Source organism: Lepisma saccharinum, chromosome 17, assembly GCF_977018435.1.
Source record: "Lepisma saccharinum chromosome 17, izLepSacc3.1, whole genome shotgun sequence".
Classification (NCBI taxonomy): domain Eukaryota; kingdom Metazoa; phylum Arthropoda; class Insecta; order Zygentoma; family Lepismatidae; genus Lepisma; species Lepisma saccharinum.
This window is the reverse complement of record NC_139245.1, coordinates 28,990,659-29,016,099: the sequence shown is the minus strand read 5'-3', so window position 1 is coordinate 29,016,099 and position 25,441 is coordinate 28,990,659. Positions and strand designations below refer to the sequence as shown.

The window sequence follows — 25,441 nt, the reverse complement described above, 5'->3', positions numbered from 1 at the left end:
TACCCGAGAAAAATGTGCGCCTGGAATTCGAAGAAATGCGGTATTTAAATGTCATACCTTTACTGACTTATGTCTGAAGATTTTGTATCTATGCACTTTGAGATGTAAATTTTAAAGATAGGATAGGGACTTGCATTCTGATCTCGCCCAGGCCGCACAATATGGATAACAGGATCCCTCAAAAGAGCTAATGCGTAGAGCATAGTTGCCTCCTGCTAAAAGAACCATCTATTGTTCATATAAAACAGTGCAATTGGAGGTTCGTTGAGGTACCCGACTCTGAAATTCGCCCCTCCGAACAGTAATTTCTGGATCGGCCACTGGGGCATTGCCCCTCAACCTTGGCCGGAAACCAATTATAGGGGGGGACATCGAACTAAAGAAAAGCAAGGCCAGAAGAATATAATAATTGCAGGACAAAATGATACTCAAGATTGAATTAGTTTTCATATATTCCTTGCATTTTTCTTCCAGACGGCCAAGAGCACCTGCAGGGGGGCACAGAATGGCCTTCCTGCCCCCCTCGATTTCAAATTTTATGCAAATAAAAATAAGTTTCCTAAAATTTTCTTGATGATCTAGATGAAAAAGTTGAAAAAGAGAGAAGGCCATGGCGTCCCGTGAAATTATCTGTGCCCTAGTAAATCAATACTGTTTTCAGTTTGCAAAAATTGAATCTAAAATTTTTCTTGCTCGCTTCGATCGCAATTTCATTATTTTCTGTAATGCATTCCCAATTACTAGAGAGGGAAGTAAGAACAAATATGTACCTCAGACTGTTGCTGCTGAACAGTTTTGTTTTAAAAGTATGAACAATTGTTTTGAGAAAAAGGAACACACACATACTATTCGTATCCTTTTTGCTGTTGGTTTGTTATGATAGTGATGAAAATATAGTTATGAGGGTGTCCAAAAGAAATGTATATACACGTTAACAGGAATATCAAAATCAAGTGTCCATTGTATTTTGAAGCACTGGCATTGTAAGGGTTACATTCCAAGCAGAGTTCATGCTCTCAATGCAGATGATCCGGACCGGAGAGTGCAGTTTTGTAAGTGTACATGGCAAAAATATGCCGAACAGATGTATTGGATTAAGAGATTCAAAAGAATACCGTCCGCGTTCACCAGCCGCACGAACTATGCACGGATAGCCCCACGAACCATTCACGGATAGCCCCACGAACCATTTCCGGTAAGGTTAGGTTAGGCAAACTTAGTTAAAATTTTGTTCGTAAAACAATGCGATACAGCTTTTTTAAAAAATTCTCAACTTACATCAGCTTTTTTCACGATTTCAAGACGTGACCTCCGGATTTTAACAACAGATTCGTGATTAGAAGGCCAAATTTAGTTAGTATACCAAATATTAACGAAATTGGAGATATTCTCTATATTCTGCATTTGCTCCAAAATTCGGAATTCAACAATCGGAATTTGGACCCAAAAAAGTATCGAGAACACTTAGTACACTTGCACTTATTTCGCGCGAGAATTGAGAAATTGCTAATCAGTTTGTACGTAGGCCTACTCAATCAAAAATGTTATTTTCGCGAAAAATAGCTATGACTCTAGCGTTGTACAAGTTAGATTTTGAGTTAACACCTTGCTGAAGTCGAAACATTCAATACGATTTTATGCTTTTGCGGCGAGTATAATAGAACGTTGCACTAATCGTAGAACAGTTAACCGTACCTTGAAACCATGTCGAGAAAGCACGTCTTATACAGCATTTCACTCACTGGAAAAGTGATATTTCTTCCTAATCAGGAGATCGAACAAACGCCTGCTGCTCAAGAGAATCCAACAGTTGCCCGAGCTGACAGCCTGGTGCATGTGCAGGTTACTTACGCGTCACAGAACTTGTTTTGCCGAAAACGGTGTGTTCTCGCCACTAGCGTTGCCAACCTCCCGATAAGATAAAGTGCTGTTTAATCTGTGAAACTATGCTAAATGTTAGGATCTATAATGATGATCATAATAATAATAATGAATTTACTACTATTGATAATTAGTATTTTATTGTTATATACGTATATTCTCGGATGATTGTAATTTTAAGCTATGCATCTACAGGGTGATTCTTATAGAACCGGCTGATGAATTTGCTAATAATGCTCACAATTACGACATAGTAATCCATGGGCTGTGCTGAGTCGAATAGTGTGCAGATGATCTGACAGGTGGCAGCACTTATGTTGCAAGATTAAACCTTACTATTCTATGATTAAAGGACACATAGTGGTTCGCGCACAAGCATTTGCAGTGTCCAGGCTTGATTGGTTGATTGAGTTGGTGTTGTATGCACAGTAAGGCTAATAAGGCTAATTGGGACTGAACCTACAGTTTAAAATGGGGATCCGAACCCGGGACCCCATCGGGAAGGCTCAACAGTATCCAGGCATCAGGCCCCCAACCACTCTACCAGCGCGGATTTTTTTCTTGTTGGATTTACTGAAGGACAGGGTGTACGCAAACAAACCGCGTACGTTACAAGCTTTAAAGGACAACATTTCGGTTGAAATCAGGAACATCCCTGGAGAAACACTGTGGTGAGTCAGGGAATATGCAAACGTGGGTGGAGGCAGGGCCGGATTAACCTATGGGCAACTGGGGCAATTGCCCCGGGGCTCCCACCAAAAGGAAGCTGTGAAGGGCCTCCACCAAAAAACATATTTTAACCAGCTGGCTATGCTTGTAAAAAATTACACAAGAAGTTGTATTTAAAAAAATTAAAAAAAACCTCAATATTGTCGTATGTCTACACTCTTCTGGATCCAAGTGTAGCACTGTTTGTAGATATCTGAAGCTCAGTATAATTTATACCATGGATTGATTTGGCTGTGGTGTGAAAATAAGGCACACTTATTCAAACAATCAATTCTCAAATACGATTACTTGATAATAAAGAATCCTACGAGGTACATCATTTTTTTTATTTAATAACATCGTATTAGAACTGTGAGTTTTGTAGGGGGGAAAATGTGGAGATACTAGCGCTCTCTATCGGTGCATCAGTGAACTACGGGACACCTAACTTTAAGAAGCGCTTTTGTGTTTTCTGTTTCCGTCTGAACCCCCTTAGTTTTTACTGTATATTTTAGTTACGGCGTTCACTCTTCATAATATACTACAGACATTTAGACGCAGAATTTTACTGCTGCTATAGCGCTACAATTTTCGTCCTGTAACTTTATTTTACTGCGCTATTCTCCCTGCAAACCTATCTGCGATATGTTAGATTGTGAATGACTACTGATTCTAAAATCAGGTCTACCATTTCAACTGCTGAAAATTGGTGGTTAACATATTGAGCTAATAAAGCTCCTCGTAAAAAATAATAAAAGAAATGGGGGGCCCACACAAAAAAAATTGCCCAGGGGCCTCCACAAACCTTGATACAGCCCTGGGTGGATCAGTGCCTACTTCAAAACGGCGGACACTTTCAACACATGCTATGATCACAATGAACAATGAACGGCTCACTATCCAAGGTACGTCATGTATAAATTACGTTAATATCTGCATGCTATATTTCATATTACAGATAATTTTGTTCGGCCGGTTCTATAAGAATCACCCTGTACTTTCCGAGATGAGTTCGGCATTGGACTAGAGAAAATTTGAGATGATTCGTCGACTACAAAGCTGGACATTTGCTTCATTTGTGGCCCACAACTTTCTACCAATTTCTTGCATGGAATATTCCTCGCAACCGTTAAATAAATTGAGGATAAGAGAAAAAAAGATGAAGATGTTGTTGGAAGAGCATGGCCCTAGAAGGGAAATAAGATCTCCATAAAATTTTATTTTTAAATCATTAAGTTATCGCAATTGAAGCGAATTTCTCCCTCCCAGAGAAGCAAGTCTGCAAATTATGCTAGATTTTCCCATTATGCCATAAACAGGGTCAGTAGCGGCGATTGGGAGGAGGGCAGTTGCCCCATCCCCTTTCTCCACTTTTGATCCCGTACTATGCTAAACCTTATGAACCAATGGAGAGAAAGCTGTCCTTGCCCCCTAGTTTTGGCACCTTGCCCCCCCCCCACCCAGGTTTGGAACCAGTGACGTGCGGTGACGTCGACATTTGGGGTAGCAGTCAGTGGCGTGCTCAAGGGGGGGGTTGGTGTGGGTCACACCCCTCCTCCCTTTAGGGCCAGTATTCCTACAAAAAAGAAGAATGTCAATAACAGGAAAAGATTGCAAAATTATGAATGAGTACTAGAAAAAAGTACACGTAACCCCCACCCACATTCGAAAAAAAAACAACTATTTGATTTGACTCTAAGCCAGAGATCCTGGGTTCGAATCTCGTATTGGCCATTTGTGTTCTTTGTGTGTGTTCCTTCATCTATTTTGTTGTACCAAAGGTGGCGGAAAAGCGAAGTAAAATAAACCAAATTGAGCAATCAATCAATGATTTGATTTCATTTTTGTTCCTTAGCGTCGCTTTTTTGTCACATTTGGTTAATTGTGAAGATGATACGATGAAACTGATGAAGGGACGAGCACAGGGAACGCCCATGCCCGGGTCGGGATTCGAACCGGAACTCCTGGTGTCGTAGCGCGCTGTGATAACCACTCCCCCAAGCTTGGTTGATTTGGTGACAGGTAACAAAACACAACACACTTTTTTGTAGTTTCTTCAATGATATTCATTTGACTTTTTGAGTTCTGAGGTACATTTTTCATTCCAAATTATTTCATTATTCACTGCAACACATAGGACAAGAATGCGCACTCATCACGGGTTCGAATCCTGGTCTGGGTTGTTCATATGAGGTCCCTTCACCAATTTCATCATATCATCACTCAATCCTCATTTTCGCGAAAACCAAATGTGGCAGAAAAGCGAAGTAAAATAAACCAAACCAACAACAATATGAACACGCGTTCTCTTGCCCAAATAAATACATCCGTATTTATGACTGTTAGAGACAAAGAGTAGTATATTTAAATAAAACACTACTAAAACGAGAGTGAGAGAGAGCCTGAGCACATATTTGTAATTTAATCATTATATATTCCATATTTGAAAAAGAAAAAAAGAAAGAAAGCATAACGTTATTGTCTGCACATAACACGTTCCCATTTCATAAATAATAAAACTACATCCTATATTATACATACACACATATTGTACAACGTGTAAATGGTTGTGTAAATACAGAGAACATAAGTACTGCAGAAAATTTTACCCTGTGTTCTTTAGAGGATTTACAAAAAAATTATGAGAAACCAATCCCCTATCTGTCCTATAGGAGATAGACTGGGGGACCTGAAAGCCTGGGCTTTCAACCATTGCAGCGGGGGGCGAGGGGACAAGGGTGGTAGAGGTAGAAATCTTCCTTTTCCTTGGGCCGGCCGTTTCTACCTGGAAACTGGTCTGGCGGAAGAAGAACGAGCTAGGGTATCCAGCCAGCTTTGCCCGCGGAGAACACCGATGGACGAGAAGCGCGTGGAAAAGAAGGTGTTGCATATGAGCTGTGGCGGCTTTAACAAGACAATGAATATTGTGATTTGAATATAATTCGAGATGTGAGATTGATTGATCTATCTCTGCTAGACTAGCTACTCCTCAGTGCACGTCACTGTTTGGAACCCAATCGCCGCCACTGCAAGGATGATAGGTGCCAACGAAGCTCAAATTGTACTAGCATCACTATACTAGGGTTGGCATCGCTGCTCGCCATATAATGTGGGCTAGATGGCGCTTATGCAATGTTCAGGCTGCCATCTGGGGGTTATAAGACTAACATTTGAAGATCAAGAAGCAACGCAAAAAGATGTGGGGTCTCGGTCATTACACGGAAGATACACACCATCGTGTTCTGACGTCAATGAGGAAAACATCATTTTTAGATTAGGCTTTGAATTTGAATTTAAAATTTTGGGTGCGTCAGCACTTAGGGTATTTTGAACTCGTCACGTTATACGGGGTCCAGCCCCTTACCATAACTAAAATAACATAACTGTAATGTCGTGTAACTAAAATATTCTGATTCCGGTTAAAAGCTGAGGCTGCAAAGGGGCACTCAGCACACATAAGGACAAAAAAACAGGACAACACACAGAATTATACTGGCCATAGGGCCAGACACCAGAGCCTCGTTAGTCTGCAAATTGCAGTCGAGGATGTACGTACTACGTCGAAGTGAGGTTGTTGACAATTGGGTATTCTACGTGGAGGAAATTAGGCTTGTTACGTTTAGTTCTATTAGCATAAATACACTGTAATTTTTCGGGGCCTCACCGGGGCTTATATTATTTACGCTAGAGAACTAAACGTAACAAGCCTAACCTAATAACGAAGGCATTAAACACTGACGTCAGAACACAATGGTGTCAATCTTCTTCTGTGTGATGAGTGAGATCGAAAAAGTCAGGGTGCGGAAGGCTAATAAAGAGGAATGGGACGACTATTTGTGTAAAAGTAAAAAAAAAAAAGTAAAGTGGTCCCCTGTGCTTTGCACCATGCCATGAAGGCGTATAGGGGTGTGCAGTTAGGGCCCCACACGTCCTTGATCACTGCCGAAGGTGGGGATGATGTGAGCAGCACCACGCCCCTGTCCGCCTGTACTCCCCAGAGTTTCCTCCAGGTACCCAATTTATATACGATGCTGGGTGGGCGCCGGAGCCGCTCGAACAGGTGGGAAAAAATCCCGGTTCTCCCCCTCCGGGGATTGAACCCGGGTCTGCCATGGTAGTCAGACGCCCTAACGACTTTTTTTTTTAAAGAAATACTTCCTACAGGGAGGTATCCCCCACCATTCACACTTTTTCTCACTTTTACACTTTTCAATTATTACAGTTTCTCACAAAGTTAACTGATATTGGACCTATTCCTTGAGTATCGACATCGAAAATGTATGAGGAAATTGCCTCCACAATATCCACTCTCAGTTAACACTCTTTATGTTCAATGCAAGAGGAAAATGTGTACAGTATGTAACATTCTTATTCGTACACACGGATTTTCAAAGAAAATGCTTTAATATCTGAAAGGAAATACACTCTTTTGAAATTGTTTCTTTACAATTCAATAACTAATATAATTAGGAACATAAAATCTTACCCAAATTCTGTATAACCAATGGCAATAATAAATTAAAAGAAACTGAAAGAGAAACATGACATTTTTTGTACAACTTTTCTATTCGTACACTTAATAACATAAAAGAAAAAAGTATATTCAGAGCAAATTAACTGACAGTTCTAACACTTTAATGAGTATCCTTTCGATTTAATTACTGCTTGACACCTGTTCTTCATAGAATAAACCAGTTTCCAACATGTTTCAGAGCTTAGTTTCTTCCACTAGGCTTGCACAACAGTTTTCAACTCTTGTTTGGACTTGACGCCTGCTTTATGGACTCGCCTCTTCAAAATTGTCCATAAATGCTCAATGGGATTTAAGTCTGGACTTTGAGCTGGTGTTTGTAGTAGTTTGGGCACATTCCATATTAGCCAATTCATGTTAACTCGCGCCTTATGCTTACTGTCATTGTCTTGTTGGAATCTATAGACAGGCGGCATGTCCATTTTTTTGAGCACCCTGCTTTACATTGTTCTTCAATATGTCAAAATAGACATATTCATCCATGATACCATCAATAAACTGGATGGTATTAACACCTTTGGACGACATACAGCCCCAAATCATTAATAACCCACCACCGTGTTTAACTATTGGAACTGTGTTAATGTGATCATTGTCTTTATTTGATTTTCTCCAGACCCTATTTATCCCATCTGACCCGTATATATTAATCTTGGACTCGTCTGACCATATGACACTATCTCAAAATCACTGGTCGTTGTGGATGTGCTCTTTCGCGAATGAAAGTCTATCCCTGCGATTCACCTTATTTACATACGGCCTCTTTCGTGGTATTCTGCCATGATATCCATGTTTCCACAGGGCACATCGGACAGTTTGATCGGACATCATCTTGCCAGCAACATTTTCTACTAACGGTCGTAACTGAGGAAAACTTAGTCGGGAGTTTTCTCGCACTCTTTTTAAGATAAAGCTTTCATCACGTTTATTCAACCGTCTCTCTTCTGGTTTTCTCAGTACATTCTGTGTTGAACCTCCCTCTCTAAATTTGTTTACTATGTATTGAACTGTGGAGTGTGATATATTGACTGTTAGCCCAATTTTTCTTAACGAATAGCCTCGAAGGGCCAAATTTATAATAACATCCTTCAGATCGGAACTACGTTCCTTCACCTTGCCCATTTCGAACACGCTGATAGATTGACGATAGGCCTACAAAAATACCTACGCCAGCATTCCGCTTGACGGTGAGCGCGCGTGCATGTTCAAACTTGTTACGAAGTTGCAAACTGTACGAAATCGTCCGAATAGCGGTGGCGCTGTATGCGAGGAAGATTGAAACTTTTGCCTGTACGAATAATAATGTTGCATGAAACAGCGTGTTTTTCTCTTTTCACACAAATTATATGCTCTGTTTATACATTTTGAACATACACTTTTATTGACATTTTTTGGTGAAACCTTCATTAACATTAATTTCCAGGTACATATGAAAATGATTATATTTAATAGTAGATATGACATTTTTTCCTCCGAAATTCTATGTGTACGAATAACATTCTCATTTTTTTCTGGCGCCATGACTGCATTCTATGATGACTGCTAATGAACTAACAAAATAGATGAATCAGCTAACACTGTATATTACCTAGGGATTGAAATTGACTTCGTAGCGTGTTACACTGGCCATTTCGCCACGGAGGCTGGCTCTGGGATAAAAACAAAATAAAAGGTTTCCTTCGATGACGGACATTTTGGAAGATATACCTTGAATATACACAGGGAATATAAAATAATTGAAGCCAAGAAGATACTGCTAACGCTGTACAAAAGAACACAGGTTTTCATTATCGCACAACAATCGAGCAAAGTTTCGTTCTGACGTCACCAAAAAATTTATTGTTACGCTAAATGCCTAGGTTGTTAAGTTATGCTAGCTAGGTTTAGTTCTCTTAGCATAAATAATACAACTTCAGTGTATTTAATATAACCAAACCTAACAGATCTAACTTAACAACGTAAGCATTTCACATCTGACGTCAGAACGCAAGGTTACTCAAATGTTGTGCGATAAGGAAGACCCACCAAAAAACACTCGGCGTGAGCGATTACATTGCAATTGCACGTTGCGGAGGAAAGTTACAGTAGAATAAAAATAGGTAAGAACTTATGTGTATATCTTTGTTTCCGTGTAACTATTCACCAGTTACATTAAAGTAATATGATTGCTTTTACCGGAATTTTCTAGAAACTGTAACAAAATCAAATCTCATCCAACTCTATTTTACAGAACGTACCTTATTTGTAATTGTAACCGGTCTTTCTGGACATTTTATGTCGATTTACAAAGTAAAAGAAAAGCCCGCATATTAAAACAGTAAAATTTCTACTGAAAAAACATATCTATAGATACAGCTAGTTCACCATGCGGATATTTAGAGGCTACCATATTTTCAAGGCATGAAATCGGAATGAGTTTCGGCAAAAACAAAAAACTCAGAGGGGTGCCAACCCCTCCACCCCCTTATACCGAATTATTTACTGAAATTATTTCGGTCAGCCAAAGTTTGTGTAACAATATAATGCAGACATCTTTAACCAATATATGTTTCTTTTAGGTATTGTTTACAATATAGACTTTACTTGTATATTGTATGTTACTTTGACATTGATTTTAGTAACACATTACAAAAATAATGATAACTTGTGACATTGCAAAGTCATTCTTAACCCATTTCTGCTGATCCATAACTTCAGAACCCGTTATGTGGTCTGTACCTGAAGTTTTACTCTCTTTTAAGCAGTTGTTCAAAGATACTACCCAGACATTGTCGACCAATAACCAGATAAAGGTAAAGTGCTCCCCTGTGCTTAGCACCACACCATGAAGGCGTATAGGGGGTGTGGGGGTAACGCCCCCCACTTTCTCGATCCGGTCGTGAGTGGGGGTGATGTGATCAGCATCATGCCCCTGACTGCCTTTACCCCCCCCCCCCCCAGGGTTTCCCCCAGGTACTCATGTGATTCGATGCTGGGTGGCCGCCAGGACCGCTTCTAACGTTAGAAAAGTTCCCGGATTTGAACCGGTCGGGGATCGAACCCGGGACTTTTAGCATGGTAGTCAGATGGGTTACCAACTGAGCCACCACGACCATCCACTAACCGAGATGCCAACAATAATCAAAAGGTGCATGACATTCAAAACCTTTCATTGCAGTTGAAATTAAAATACTAAAGAAAGAATAGCATGGCTCACTTTCTTGTTTACTAACATAAAGCATACAAAAGTGCTCAGGCTCACTGTCATTGCAAGTGTATTGAACCTTATTCTTAACAGTTTGTGTGCTTGACTAACCTTGTATTAATGCGAACAGCACGTCACCCCTTCCAAACAGATTCTAATGGCATAAGAGGTGGTGTTTCTTTTCAACCCCATCGCCGCTATCACATGCAGGTGTACATAATAACCATAACTAAAAATCAATAAGTGAATCAAACTAAATGACCCCTCCCTCATTTTTCTGTGAAGAGATATACAATTGGTAGCTAAACTATAAAATGTTGTCTCCCCCAAAAAAATCCCATGACACAGACATGTCATGAATCCCCCTTCGCCCCTGTGGGCACCCCTGCATACCAGGTAATTGGTCCATCACTACTTGCAAACATTTTCTTTTGCACCTTACATGTTTTTGAGAAATTGTATTTAACTTCGTGTCCGACATCAAGAATGTGTGAGACCCTAACTTCATATCCCCCTATATGTGCCGACATGGCATGGGGAACTTTACCTTACCTAATTCGTGACTGTTTTTCACTTCTTGAACTGGAAGAAGAAAGTGAATGAAAATGGTGATGGGAGTATTTACCTGGTAATTTTTATGCACACGCTACACATACACACAGCGATGGTTTTGAGGCTATAAAGGTTTAATACATTGAATAATAGTATAATCCTCAGCCAGTAGCGTACCCATCATCATCTAAAATGACAGGTTTATGTATACTTCTTTAGTGGTAGCCCTCTTTGACGTTCTAGGAATACGGGGACAAAAAAACATGGTACTAAATAGGGGGCGGGGCCTAGGGGTTATGAGAAATAATTTGAAAAATAGTTTGTGCAAGCAACCGCACTTCCCAGCAAGCTGTCATTCTGGTTTACAATCACCTAGTACAGAGTACTGTCTGATTTTTAACCTTGAGTAAGGCGTGAATGTATTAATTTGTCCCATCATCACAACCAAAGAACATGTAACAGAAATGAAAATAGAATTTACTTTGAGAATGTGTGATCAGGTAGAAGATGAGATGTTGGTTTGGTATTGTGTTTGTTTCAATCATTATAACAGTTCCGAATGCATTAATGTTTTTTCGCAAGCCTTAAGTGAGTACTAAAGAGTGTTTTGGAATACTAGAAATGATTGTGGAAGAAAGGTCGAAGCTTGGAGAAATTAATTTACACAAACACTTTAGTAAGTATTATTTACCAGAGAAATTGTAATTTGAAAGCTTATGCAAGCATCCACGATTTCCTATGAGTAGCCGTTGTTGGTTTACGGTAATCTTGGAGATACAGTTCTGACAGATTTTCATACGAAGCTAAAAGGGGGTGTCACGCTTGAGACCTGATGTTACATGATCAGGCGTTGGAATCATTTAGGGACATTATTTTAATACTAAGAGCCCTAAATTTGACCCACCTAACCTAACAAGGGATGTTTTGTTAATGCTCAGAACCCTAAACCTGACCTGCCTAACTTAACAATGAAAACATTTATGTGCATAATACCTTTTCTCACCCCACACACGTGAAGTAGATGTCAGCAGTAATCTCTATCCAAGATGACAGTAAACAAATGGCTGCTTGCAAAAAGATTCACATAGGAGTATGCAAGAGGGGAAAAATTGTTCTCCGGAAAACATGCTGCAAGTAATCACCAAGACACTGAAGTATGCGTTAACAGACATAAAAAACTGTCTCTCTACCGTGATTAGTTTTGAATTAAACAATCAGAACTTGAGCCCAGCTCTTATTTGTATTGTTTAAATTTCCTTGTCATGAAGGAACAAAAATATCATACCTTACTCATGAAAGTTGTAATAATATTTGATGCTTTTTAAGTGCAAAATTTACATAAAATGAACTAGTTAATTATATAAGCTCTATTCATTTTTTAGGTTAGCAGAATGGCAGCCCAGTTCTTTAACAGAGTAGGACAAATAGGTCTCGGTGTTGCAATAGTGGGTGGTGTTGTAAATTCAGCTTTATATAATGGTAAGATCCATTCATTGTATGTAAGTAATTAAAGATAGCACCATGTAGTAATAGAGTGCAAGCGAATGTTTTAAAGAAAATAGAAGTTTTTTGGAAGCCAGAAATGTACATTCACATAGTTCTTCATATTTTGGGAAATGAGAGATGTGTTAGTAAATAAATACAGAGAAACTTACATACTCACTTTTCCACAAAGCTGTTTTTCGTTGTAGATGTTCTAGATGCTGTAGATGTAGATCTGTACTTAGTACATATAGGGTGACCCAAAAAAGGTAACCGAAATGTAGAATCATTGTATTATGCATTCGGTTACCTTTTTTGGGCCACCCTGTATAATATTATTGTGGCAATGCCCACCAAAATTAATAGAACATCAAATAACAGCTTTGCGGAAAAGTTGGTATGTAAGTTTCTCTGTATTTACAGTTCTGTTTTTTTGTCGTCGTTTTTTAAGGAAATGTTTACTTCATGTCACTACTTGCTTAATTGTAACTGAAATAACTTTTATGTTCTTCATAATGCGAGACATTGATGATTTTATTAATTTTAACTTCATTTAGTGGGTTGTTGTGTTGTAGTGTTCTTATACAAATGTGTTAATACGTGAATTGCGCTGAAGACTTGGTGTGGAAGATTTTGGTTCTTGGGTCTGGAAAAGTTGGGGAATTTTGTTGTTAAGAAATTGTAGACACCGTATTGAGTACTGCTTCACATGCCTTAAAACTCATAATCAGAGACCGTATTTTTAAGTGAATTCCTTTTTTTATTTTTCAACACAAATTATGGAATAACTAAGAAGAGTGTTGATAATTATCTTCTGCCAACAAGATTACATGGTTTTGATTTCTCTTTTTTCCCCCTTTTAAAAACATTTTCCTTTCTAGTCCCTTTATTGGCTAATTTTTCATCCTACATTCCCTTTTTTCCCTTGTTTAAAAACAAGATATCAAATATTTTCTACGACTGTATTTTCCCTAAACAAAACATTCAACAATCTATTTTGGTGCAGATTTGAGGAAACAAAGAACAAGCACCTTCTACCTTACCTTCCCTCCATGAATGTGGGGGAGCACATTGCAGCGATTTTTGCAACAAAGCAGTAACAAATGCATTGTAAGCGGTTCGCCTGTTGAATTGAAACTGTACTACTCAGCTAGATTTTTTTAGACTTTTATTGTAAACTTTTTTAGAATAGTTTTAACTTTAATATTACTGTGTGATAGTGATGAACAGTATTGAGTGTCAGTGAAAGAGGGAAGTCAGGTACAGGTGGCAGCAAGATGTGAAATGCGGTAAGTTGTTTCAAGGAAGATTTCATCAAAATGGATGGTAAGATTTTTCGCTGCAGGTACAACACTTTCCTTTTGAAGTAAATAGTGCAAGAAATTTAATATATCCCATTTTATATATGAATGATATATATTGTCTTTTCATTTAAAATAATATTTTTAGTAAAATGCAAAAATAAACTAAAGTCCTTTTTCATTTCCTTTTTTATCAATAATTTCTCCCTTTTCTGTTCTTTTTCGAGTAAACTTTTTACCTTTATAAGCCTATCTCTTCTCATGATATTGATATTGGCATTGACTTGAATTATTACAGAACCTTGTGTATCAAAATAACAATGTAACAAATGTCTTGGTTCATTTCCAGTTGATGGTGGCCATCGAGCAGTAATTTTTGACAGATTTGCGGGAGTGAAAAACCAGGTCGTAGGTGAAGGAACACACTTCTTCATTCCATGGGTGCAGAGGCCAATTACGTTTGACATCCGCTCCCGGCCTAGGAATGTTCCCGTTGTCACAGGCAGTAAAGGTATGTGTAAGGGTGTGTTAAGAAAATTAACGTTTTCTGTTCTAACTTTATTGGGTTAATTCCATTATTATGCGATAATGTGGATATTTTATCCCATAAAACATTTGTGTTGCCATGGAGCAGAATGTGGAAGAATTCAGTGTGTTCAATGTACAGACCGAGAGCAATGCGACTTTATATTGGTTGTTGGAGTGATTTGAATTTGTGTTCCTGAGAGAAATGGTGAATGGTATATTAAACTTGAAACTTCATTTTATCATTTCAGATAAGTGTCATGTGCCTGAGCTTACGTTATTAGCCAAGATGGCGCTGAACATGCACCAGCAGCAAGTTTCAGTTGCAGTGGGGAATTGCATACCAGAATGTTTAAACTAAACAACATTTGATGTAAGCAGTCATTTTATCCACTTTCCCACAGTTGACTGCAACGATGTTACGTTAAATCACGTCTCCCGATCATTCTGATATGCAATTGCCCATCCTGCAACTGTAACTTGCTGCTGTTGCATGTTGAGCACCATCTTAACTAATGATGTAAGCTCGGCCACGTGACTCATATCTGAAATGAAAAAAAAAACGTTTCTACTTAAATATACCATTCGCCGTTTCCCTCTACATTGTACAGTAACGCACTACATTTACTTGAAATGTGTAGCTATATTTCCGACTCATCTTGTATATTTATGACATACTTATATTTATGAATGTTTTCATGATTGGGAAAAGAGAGACGCGGTAGTATATAAATACGGAGAAACTAGTACTCACTTTTATCCGCGAAGCTGTTTTTTCTTTTTTTTGATTAATTTCAGTGGCCACTGCCACCATCCTCGTTGGAACTTGCTGCGCTGTTCCAACGAGCAGCAAGTTCCAACGAGGATGGTGGCAGTGGCCACTGAAATTAATCAAAAAAAAGAAAAAACAGCTTCGCGGATAAAAGTGAGTACTAGTTTCTCCGTATTTATGAATGTTTGTTCGTAATTTTGAAGCTGCATATGGTTGACTTGTTACAGTAACCAAACTAAATTGCACAGTTATTTGATTTCTTCTCTCGTGTCTGTGAGCCTTGCAACTACAGCTGTAGTGTTTTCCCTTTGGTGCAAGTAGTCTCGGGTTCGATCCCTGGTAGGAGCTACAATATTTCGATGTTGATCTAGCATTATAAAGACAATTGGGGGCTATTTGAAAGCAATATTAACAGAGTTCGATCTTGAAGGCCAGAAAATACCAGGATGAGACTTGACACACTGGTCTGCTTGGCAAATAACAGCCCTGGCTGTTGGCCCCTGAGAGTTCATATCTTTGTTTTTAACCTTTACTATGCATGAGCATAAGTATTTGAAAATATGTACAAGGCAGATTGCAATTAAACCGATGACTCATAGGTGCCATTACTGAGAACTGTCAATAATGTGTGTTTTTCATTTATAAAACAATTTTATGTGAGATAGTGTGATGTAGTCTTAATTATGCAAATTCTATTTTCAGATTTGCAAAACGTAAACATTACATTACGTATTTTGTTTCGACCTATACCTGATCAGTTGCCAAGGATCTACACAATTCTAGGTGTTGACTATGATGAAAGGGTATTACCCTCTATCACCACTGAGGTTTTGAAAGCAGTTGTTGTAAGTAGTCACTTAAAGTTAGCTCTATGTTAAGAATTTTCTGAGTTACCAACCATACATTACAGTATGTTTTTTTTTATGTGATACAAGCTTCTCTCAATAAATTGTCTTTCTGCATACCATGTGTGGAAGGATGATGCTAAACTGTCAAAATATGTGACCATCATCCATCCACTTCAATCAGTTAACCATAGCAATATAGAACAATTATATAAAATACACAAATCACAAATAATGTACGTTTACAGTGACTTGTTAAAGATTTAATATATACTTGATTCAGATAGTTGTTTGCATGCATTTTTATTGTTTCATACACTGTGTCGGAGTCTGAGCATATTGGACAAATCTGGTCATGATATGGACATCCCTTCTTGAGTGTCTCTTCCGTCAGATTACATGGAATCACCATTTCATTCTCATCACTGCAGTTTGCAGACCTCCATGGTGGAGTGGTTAGCACAGCACATTGTGTTGCTAGGGGTCCTGGGTTAAAATCCCAGCCTGGTAATGACTGTTCTTTGTGAGTGTCCCTTCATCACATCATCACTCATTCTCTTTGTTGTGATTAGTAAAAAGTAGCAGAAAAGCATCTTAACGAATGAGAAATTATGAAGAAAATCTCACTTAACTGTTTTAGAATGAGTGCTGCTGAATGCAAAATTTGGTGGATTAATTTCAGAATATTGAATTTTATAGCACTAAAATATTGTTAAAACGTGAAGGTTTTATAAGTATGTGATACATATAAAACCGGTATAATAAATATCTCTGGGAATTCCATGCGTAGATGGTGTGGTGCAGAAAGCCATCTAACAGGAGCATGGAATTTTAGTGTTAATTTATACATACTAGCCTACACCATTCATTTGGAAATATTGAGAAAAAATATTCATTCCATTTTTGTCCGTGTTGCCACCTCTTTTATAATTATAAAATTATGTACCCGCACAGTATAAAAAAAACTAATTTTCTACAATGTAGTTTATACAATTGCAGGTAATTTTAACATTATAAACTCTCTCTATGTTTATTTAATTGTGAATTAATTAAATGTTACTCTTGTTTTATGTGATGTATTAATAATTTAACATTATTCCTTAGGCTCAGTTTGATGCGGGAGAATTGATCACCCAGAGAGAAATTGTGTCGCAGAAGGTCAGTGAAGATCTTACAGAGAGAGCTTCACAGTTTGGAGTCATTTTGGATGACATATCCATTGTGAGTTTTCTGTTTTGGCTCATTGCCATATTATTCTTTAACTATGCCATATTATTCTTTAACTAAGAAAATATCAGTTGAAGATGATGATTACAATATACTGAAGGACATTGCATCCAGCAACAGGTTCTGGCAGATGTATAATTTCATGTATAAATATTAATATATAATGTATAACGCCGGCTTTAGACGATAGCATTTCCTTTAACAACTTTGCTAGCATAAATGCTATGTAAATGCTTCCAAAAATATTATAGCAGATTGTATTTTACACGGAAGCATTTCATGTAACTTTTCAGTTAGCTTTTGCGATTACAATGTATAACATATACAGCATGAAAGGCACACAGAGTTACACCATCTATGCTGAGTACATGGTGTTTACATTTGAAACAACTAAAATATTCTTCCATATGTGTGCAGTAAACATTGTAAAATACGAGGTGGTTTTTGCTTGTTGAGGTATAATTTGTTTAATAATGGAAAGATTGAAACAATGAACATACATATAGTTTGCCTTATTATAACACCATTAAGCCTTGTTTCCATGATTATGAAAAACTAAATATGCTGACCAAGGCAGTAATTTATTTTATTAAAAACATAAACTAAAACGTAACGTTTCAACCTTCTAGCAAGGTCTTCATCAGACTCTGTATCAAGTACAAAAGTAACAAGATACACAAAAAGGGCATTATATATACACAAACATTATTCCCTCCAGAGCTTGTAATAGAACAAGAAGACAAATTAAGCTACCTAGAAATATTGATGCAAAGGAAGAGAGGACAAGAAATTGAAACCACTTGGCATCAGAAGAAGTGTGCAGCAGGGGTATTCTGCCACAAAAGAAGTGATGTAAGTGAGGTGACAAAAATAAATTTTATAAAGAATATGGAGGACAGAATCAAGAAAATATGCATGAAAGAATGTGAAAAAGAAGGCAAAATAAATAGCCTATGGAAACAGCTGGAAAAGAATGGCTATGAGAAGCAGGATAGACTGGACATAAACAGAAGAAGTAAGAAAACGGGCAGGGGAGAATTGGAAGAGAAAGAAAAAGAGGAGAGAGGGTTTGGAATAAAGAGTATGGGGAAGACCACAGAAAAGATATGCAAAGTGCTTAGGAAAGCGGGAATTAAAACTTACAGGAAGGGAGGGAGAAGCATCTTAGGAATAGCGAAGAATGCAAGCAAGAAAAAGGAGAACAGAGAAGAGGAAGAGGAAGGGATTATCTACAAAGTGAAATGTAAAGAATGTCAGAGTGTGTACATAGGAGAAACGAAAAAAAATGCTGAAAGACAGGTTGAAACAACATATGGATGATGTACGACTTAAGAGAGAGAGAAATGCAATATTTAAACACACGAGAGAAACAGGACATGACATAGAGTGGGATGAGGCTAAGCAGATAGGAAGGGAGAAGAGAATGCTAGTGAGAAAATGGAAGGAAGCCAAGGAAATAGAGAAGAAAGGTGAAGAAGACATAATGAACTGGAATGGGGGACTGAAGTTAAACAAATAATGGAAGAAGATGTTAGAAAGAGTGGAAAGGACAAGAGAGAAAGAGGAGAGGAGAAGGGAGAAAAATGAAGGAAAAAGAGCATGAGATATTCTATATGAATATCTATCTCTTCACATTCTTTATGAAAGTAATTATTTTTAGCCTTTTAGGTGAAAGTACAGTTGGAAAGTGAAAGCCACCTGCTAGAAAGTTCCTAACAACTTTCTAATAGTCTGGAGGGAGTTATGTTTGTGTATATATAATGCCCTTTTTGTGTATCTTGTTACTTTTGTACTTGATACAGAGTCTGAAGAAGACCTTGCTAGAAGTTTGAAACGTTACGTTTTAGTTTATGTTTTTAATAAAATAAATTACTGCCTTGGTCAGCATATTTGGTTTTTCATAGTTTGCCTGTAGTGTGCTCTACTCAGAGTTTCCCTTCCACACAGTTGCCATCACGTTTGATGCATTTCTGCCAGTGTTTTATTCAGCCCTCAAAACCAGTTTGGAAAAATTCCACAGAACACTCCCTGCCCCACTGTTCAGAGCTGCTTTAAGCTTCTGTAGGTCATCAAATCTCATGCCACGAAGCACAGACTTGGCTCAGACTTAAGTAGTTAAGTTCAAAGTGGGAGAAACAGAAAGTGTGGACATGACAAGGAGTGGCAGGCCATCAACGTCGTTGACCGACGACAACCGCCACAGGGATGATGAGCTCATTCGAGAGGATAGACGCATCACCATCCAGGAAATTTCTGATGCAGTGCACGTGTCCTATGGGTCAGCACATGCAATGATTGAGAGTTTGGGATACCATAAAGTCTGAGCTAAGTCTGTGCTTCGTGGCATAAGATTCGATGACCTACAGGAGGTTAAAACAGCTCTGAACAGTAGGTCAGGGAGTGTTCTGTGAAATTTTTCCAAACTGGTTTTGAGGGCTGGATAAAACGCTGGCACAAATGCATCGAACATCATGGCAACTGTGTGGAAGGTAACTCTGAGTAGAGGACACTACAGGCAAACTATATGTATGTTCATTGTTTCAATCTTTCCATTATTAAACAAATTATACCTCAACAGGCAAAACCTTTTGATACCCCCTCGTATGTATTTAAGGAGCGCCATCGTTTTATACCTAATAACGTTTTGTACAAAATGATATTCCTCTCAGTTCAATAGTTATTGGCTTTTAAAAATGTGAAGTGATACATTGTTTACATGTCAAGCAGCCTAGAGGTCGTTCCTGATTGGTTATGCTACGGAAATAGAACCGGTTCTATCCTTGAGAAATGCCATGAAATATGCCATGGCATCTGAAATGCCATAACATTTCTCACTTTACACGGTAGCTTTTTGATCATGTCATAAATGTTAAGGAAAATGCTTTAGTCTAAAGCACGCCTAATACTTTCATATTATTACATTTTAGATGTGAAAATAATAATGTCATTAGTAGGGATGGACGATATCGGAAATTTGATATCACAATATATCGGCAAGAAAATATTATCACAAACAATATGATACAATATTTTTTCCGTATCGTGATATCAGCGATGAACCAAATATCGTGATGATATATCGCCACCATGATATATATCACCAAATATCATGATGACATATCATCTAGTTGATATAGCCTGGATGATATTTTGCCCCAATCCTGTGGCCGAGTGGTTAGCACATCGCGCTGCGATGCCAAGGGTCCCAGGTTCGAATCCCGGTCGGGCTTGGTTGTTTGTGAATGTCCATTCATCAATTTCATCATTTCATCACTCATCCCCATCTTCGCAAATTAGCCAAGAGGCACAAAACGCGAAGTAAAATAAACTAAATCAATCAACGGATGATATTTTTTCAGTATCCCGATATATCATCTGGAAATCATTAGTTATGTGATGTACAGGCACAAGCATATCTTCTATGCAAATTTTTTAAAATAAATATTGGTACTGCACAATTAATAAGCATGATAAAGCATAACTTAACCCATTGACGTCATGTTTAAATACCTTCGGAGTTGACCATGAAATCGTATTTAAATTCAGTAGTACGGCAGTTTGGAGTGCAAAAATAAATTAAAATAAATTGCCTACATAAAAGTTGAAAATGTTAAGTTTTCTAAGTTTTCCAAAGGGTTGAAATGTGAGAATATATAAGCCTTATTGGCTCAGAACTGTGTAATAATGCAATATTTTTCTGAAAATTATCTCTGGTGGGATGTGTAGAAAACGAGTTTCAAGGGAATATTAGCATTGAATACCAGATTCCACAAAAAATCGAGCCTTGATCCTAGTGTCAAAATAACAGATTATATGCGTTTTGAGAGGCTAAATATGCATAAAAACTCGAAAATGACTGATAAATTTAAATTGGGGAAAATTAGAAATTTTGATGCCATATTAGCAGCTGAGGAGAGTGGTATACGATAAAGAAATGTTTTTTTTTCTTACTCCACACAAATCCATCAAGTGGCGCCAGCCACACTGGAGGAATTTCAAACACCACACATCTGGACTTCGTCTTAGAATGAATACAAGTGACATCTATGAGCTACACACCGAACTACGTGAATTTCTATCAAGCAGTGTAGCATTGCGAGCTGAGCTCGTCATATGACGCGAATGGGTTAAGCCACGTGTCATCATTTCACTAAGTATCTGTTAAACATGTCCAGTTTTGGACAACTTATTTCACTCAAGCTTTCACAACATCAAGCAAGGAGAAGACCAAAATTTCAAGGAGTAAAGATTGCCCTCTCTTCCTGATTTCTATAACAGAATCACTTTGTAAAGATCGCTTATTTGAGCACCCCAACAGCCATGTGCAAAGGAAGACATGGGCTCTTTGTCTTTCAGTTGTAAAAATTTTGTCTGCCTCTGTGTACTAGTTGGTCCTGAAATTATCCTACTAAAATGTTTCCATCCAATGAAACATTTTGTTATTCATAATGCCTTTTCTTTTTTTTCCAGACACATCTAACTTTTGGTAAAGAATTCACTCAGGCTGTAGAATTGAAACAAGTTGCACAACAAGAAGCAGAGCGGGCACGGTTCCTTGTAGAAAAGGTAGGCAACATAGTAGTTTGTAATACTGTTCCCGTTTCTTCGTTCATTAAAGATTGTAAATATACTGTATACAGTGGCACTTCTTACCTTTTTTTTTCAGGGGACTTAAAAATCAGGAAAATTTTATAACAGAAAGATTGAATCTATAATGTAAGGAAATATATAATCTGAGAAATAATATTGGGGTTCCACTGTATATGTGGGAGTTTGTATGCATGTATCTGTGCATTCCTGTAAACAGTGTAAATTTTGGAATGCCCACCAATATCAGTTAAAGATGAGCTTGATATTTCACACCATGTGGTGTTAAAATCACAGCATTATACTCGACAAAAGCCACAAGATATACATTGTGTGAGATTTTTGTAAATTTCTGATCTGCCTGGATCCTTGGAATAGAAAAAGAAGTCTTAGGTAATGAAAAATCCATGCGCTACATAGCATGAAATTTCAAAATCTCAACACCTGTGTCTAACTTGTTATTCTGACGTTTCATGTTACTATAGTAAAATCTCTGTAGGTGACGGAGTGTAACCCAGTCATGCCATCCTTCACATGTGCAATTTCTTTTCACAATGATTCCCATGGTCACTTCCTTGGCTTCCTGGATGGGAATTCCCTATTTCTTCTCTTCAGGTTCCTCCCCATTTGTCAAGATGCTGGGTGCCAGTGAATAGCCGTTTGACTTTCCTTGTTACTAAAAGGAAAAGTGTGCTGTGATGAAGGCACAAAGTTTTTGTCCATATTTGTAATGGTAGAGAGGGTACCCAAGTGCACTGACAGGCTTAAAAATGTACATAAGAAATAACATATTGATAGGTCCATCAGGAACAAGCAGGGGGGCGAGAGGGGGCAGTTGCCCTCCCCCACTTTACATCACTTTTGCCCCTGCACTCTGCTAAACCTTATCTACAAAGGGAAATATGCTGTCTTTGCCCCCCCCCCCACCCCTCTTCCAAGGTTTTGGAATCAGATTGTCGTGACTGGTTACAAGTTGTTTTTTTGCACAATGAATCTGTCTCCCCGATGGCTCAGTGGTAGCATTGTTGCCTTGTGATCAAGGGGTCCCGGGTTCGATACCCGGTGGAGGCACTAAGTAGTTCGGATCCCACTTTAAACTGTAGGTCCAGTCCAAATTAGCGTTACTGTGCATAAAGGTAAATCAATCTATCAAGCATAATGAATGCTTGCAAGAATGGTTGCAAAATGCCATAATCATGTTCATATCTTTGCATGAGGACTTGGCAAAAGGTCAGATATCATAATGACTTGGAAAACATTAAATACGTAATGTTTCCAGACTGAAGTAGGAAAGTAAGTTTTGTACTTACGACCAGTGCAAACAACATTGTTATTTATGATATCTTTTACCTACTGTGCAATATGGTCTCTCTAAGTTTACTAATGTAATTAATATTTTTTTTACAGGCTGAGCAACAGAAGAAGGCTGCCATTATCGCCGCGGAAGGTGACACTCAAGCCGCAGTACTTTTGGCAAAATCCTTTGGCGATGCAGGAGAAGGTCTTGTCGAGCTGAGAAGAATCGAGGCAGCTGAAGATATTGCGTATCAGCTCTCCAGGTCACGACAAGTTATATACCTGCCACCTGGGCAGAACATGTTGTTGAATGTGCCAACCCATCAGTAATGTGGCAAGTGAATCAACATTAACGTGCTCGTATTCACCACAGAGGTGCCTAATGCTATATACTGGGTGAGTGAAAACAATGTTTAGTTCCAGTAGTGAAAGGAGTTTCATGTATAACGATCATGGCAAGGAGTTCGTAGGAAACGAGGTCCTGTGTAGGCATGTTTCTTTGTGTCTGTGCTGCAGAATAATTCTCCACTGATCATGCTGTTATGTCTGAAGGTACACTAGTGAAATATTTTTCATAAAATTTTTATCATGATGTAATATTATTTTTCAGAAGTGCAGTAATTTTCTTTTCCCAATTTGCTGGGTATATTACCGAAGTAGTTTTATTTCAAAAGTTTTTTTTTATTAGTTGTGATTATTAATGTTGTTTTGTACAAAACAAAATTAAACTTGTTAAATACAAAAACCTGAGTGCTAGTTAATAAATAACTCATTTCTAAACTTTACTGGAGTTTTTTTTTTTTCAAGTTCCGTTCCTGTGTATAGTAGGGATGGGCCGGTATGAAATTTTGGCCGATACCGATAAACGATATTCTACCGATCCGATATGAAATTAGAAATGGTCTTTGAAGAACCTGAAAGGTTGACCTCCTTAATAAATGTGTGTTTCAAAGTGACTGCAGTGAAAAAGAAATTGCATATTTAGACATTTACTTTTTTAGAAATTAGGGCATGGAGATTATCCATAAAAATTACAACAAAATGGCAGAATTTTGCACTAAATTATCAGATATTTATCGATATATCGGATTGGTAAAATAATCGGTAATTTTACCGATACGCCGATATGCCTATATCGGCCGATACCGATAGAGTACTGATTAATCGGTCCCATCCCTAGTGTATAGTAGCATATGTATTTCTAGTAGGGCTGAATTGATGCTAATGTATCGATATAGGCCAATACTAAGGGGAGCAGTATCAGATAGAATTTAACAAGTGTTCTTAGATCCCTGGTGATGAGAGCAATGTATGATCTCGAAACTTTGAATTAACCTGGGTGGTAACCTAGCAACACCTGTCCGAATCACATTGCCAAGAAAGCTGGAATTCCTTCTTTCAGAAAGAATTGGTTGGATTTTATTTATCGACACTGGCCGGAACTTTTCTAGAATTTTGGTGTCTTACGGGTTCCACAAAAATGCTGCTAGACACTTTCTTCGACTAATTATCCTGGAAGTTATGCAAAATTTCCTAATAATTGAGGCCAATAATGTATGAGAAATGGCATTTGGTGATTGCATAACAGGTATTTTATATTCTGATTTACTTCTTGAATATCTTGAAGTAAAACACAGGTAAATTTATGTTTATAATTGAAGTATAATAATACTCGCCCACTAATAATTAATATTTTGAAAAACTTTTGTTACAATTTTTAACTATCAGTGTTGGTGGGAATCTGTAAAGAGTCTCAGCACTTGTACTGATATAGAAAATTGTAACTCACATTTATATATCACCTTGATTTAATTTTTTGTATGCATTATGAAGCTCTATGGTGGCTGGAACTATTTACTCAAGCGACAATAGGCATAAGAGATCATGCAAAAGGAATTTCACCATTCAATGTATTTCTACGGTAAGGATGTCGAATCGACCCTTCCTAATACAGATAAGTATGATACATCGTTGGAAAGGGTGTGAATCAAGGATTCCAGAAATGTAGGATTTATGCTGAGGAAAAAATTGGAAGTGGAAAAAACAAGTTTTAAGTGTGAGGAACCTACATTAAAAATGAAACAATGAGCTTAATTTGCATGAAGATGTAAGTTAAATGCCTAATTTGTTACATAAGGTTTGTTGCATTTAATAGTTTTTCTTGTATGTACGCATTGCTTGCATTGTAGAATTATTTTCCTATAGTTTACAGTTATTACAAGCATAAGAAAACAGTTTTTCGTTGTGATGTTTCAGGAGAACACACGCTCCCTTCATCAGACATTTATTTTCATTTTGACAAGATACAGTTATAACAATGGTTAGCAATTTTTTTTTCCTGAAACGTCACAACTGTTTTCTTATGCTTGTAATAACTGTAAACTACAGGAAAATAATTGTTGCATTTAGTTACCTTAGCATAAATAATACATTACAGTGTATTTATGCTAAGAGAACCAAACCTTACGGACCTAACCTAACAACGTAGGCAATCCTCGAGTGACGTCACATGCGATAAAGAAGACCTCTTATCACACAAAGATCAAACAA

At 37.8% G+C, this 25,441-nt stretch overlaps 1 protein-coding gene across 1 annotated transcript; it reads left to right on the top strand.

Annotated features, from left to right (window-relative positions):
* Positions 1–9,068: 9,068 nt before the first annotated feature.
* On the top strand, positions 9,069–23,647 carry Phb1 (prohibitin 1). Its single transcript, XM_083138557.1, has 7 exons — positions 9,069–9,219; positions 12,239–12,335; positions 13,989–14,150; positions 15,639–15,781; positions 16,886–17,002; positions 21,479–21,574; positions 23,003–23,647. The coding sequence occupies exons 2-7, from the start codon at positions 12,248–12,250 to the stop codon at positions 23,219–23,221; spliced, it is 825 nt and encodes a 274-aa protein (XP_082994683.1). The 5' UTR covers positions 9,069–9,219; positions 12,239–12,247; the 3' UTR covers positions 23,222–23,647.
* Positions 23,648–25,441: the final 1,794 nt, after the last annotated feature.

Coding starts and splice junctions, on each gene's coding strand:
- Phb1 (XM_083138557.1), top strand. CDS start 12,248: ATGGCAGCCCAGTTCTTTAACAGAGTAGGACAAATAGGTCTCGGTGTT. Junction 15,782..16,885: donor AGGTTTTGAAAGCAGTTGTT/GTAAGTAGTCAC, acceptor ATTATTCCTTAG/GCTCAGTTTGATGCGGGAGA. Junction 17,003..21,478: donor TTTTGGATGACATATCCATT/GTGAGTTTTCTG, acceptor TTTTTTTTCCAG/ACACATCTAACTTTTGGTAA.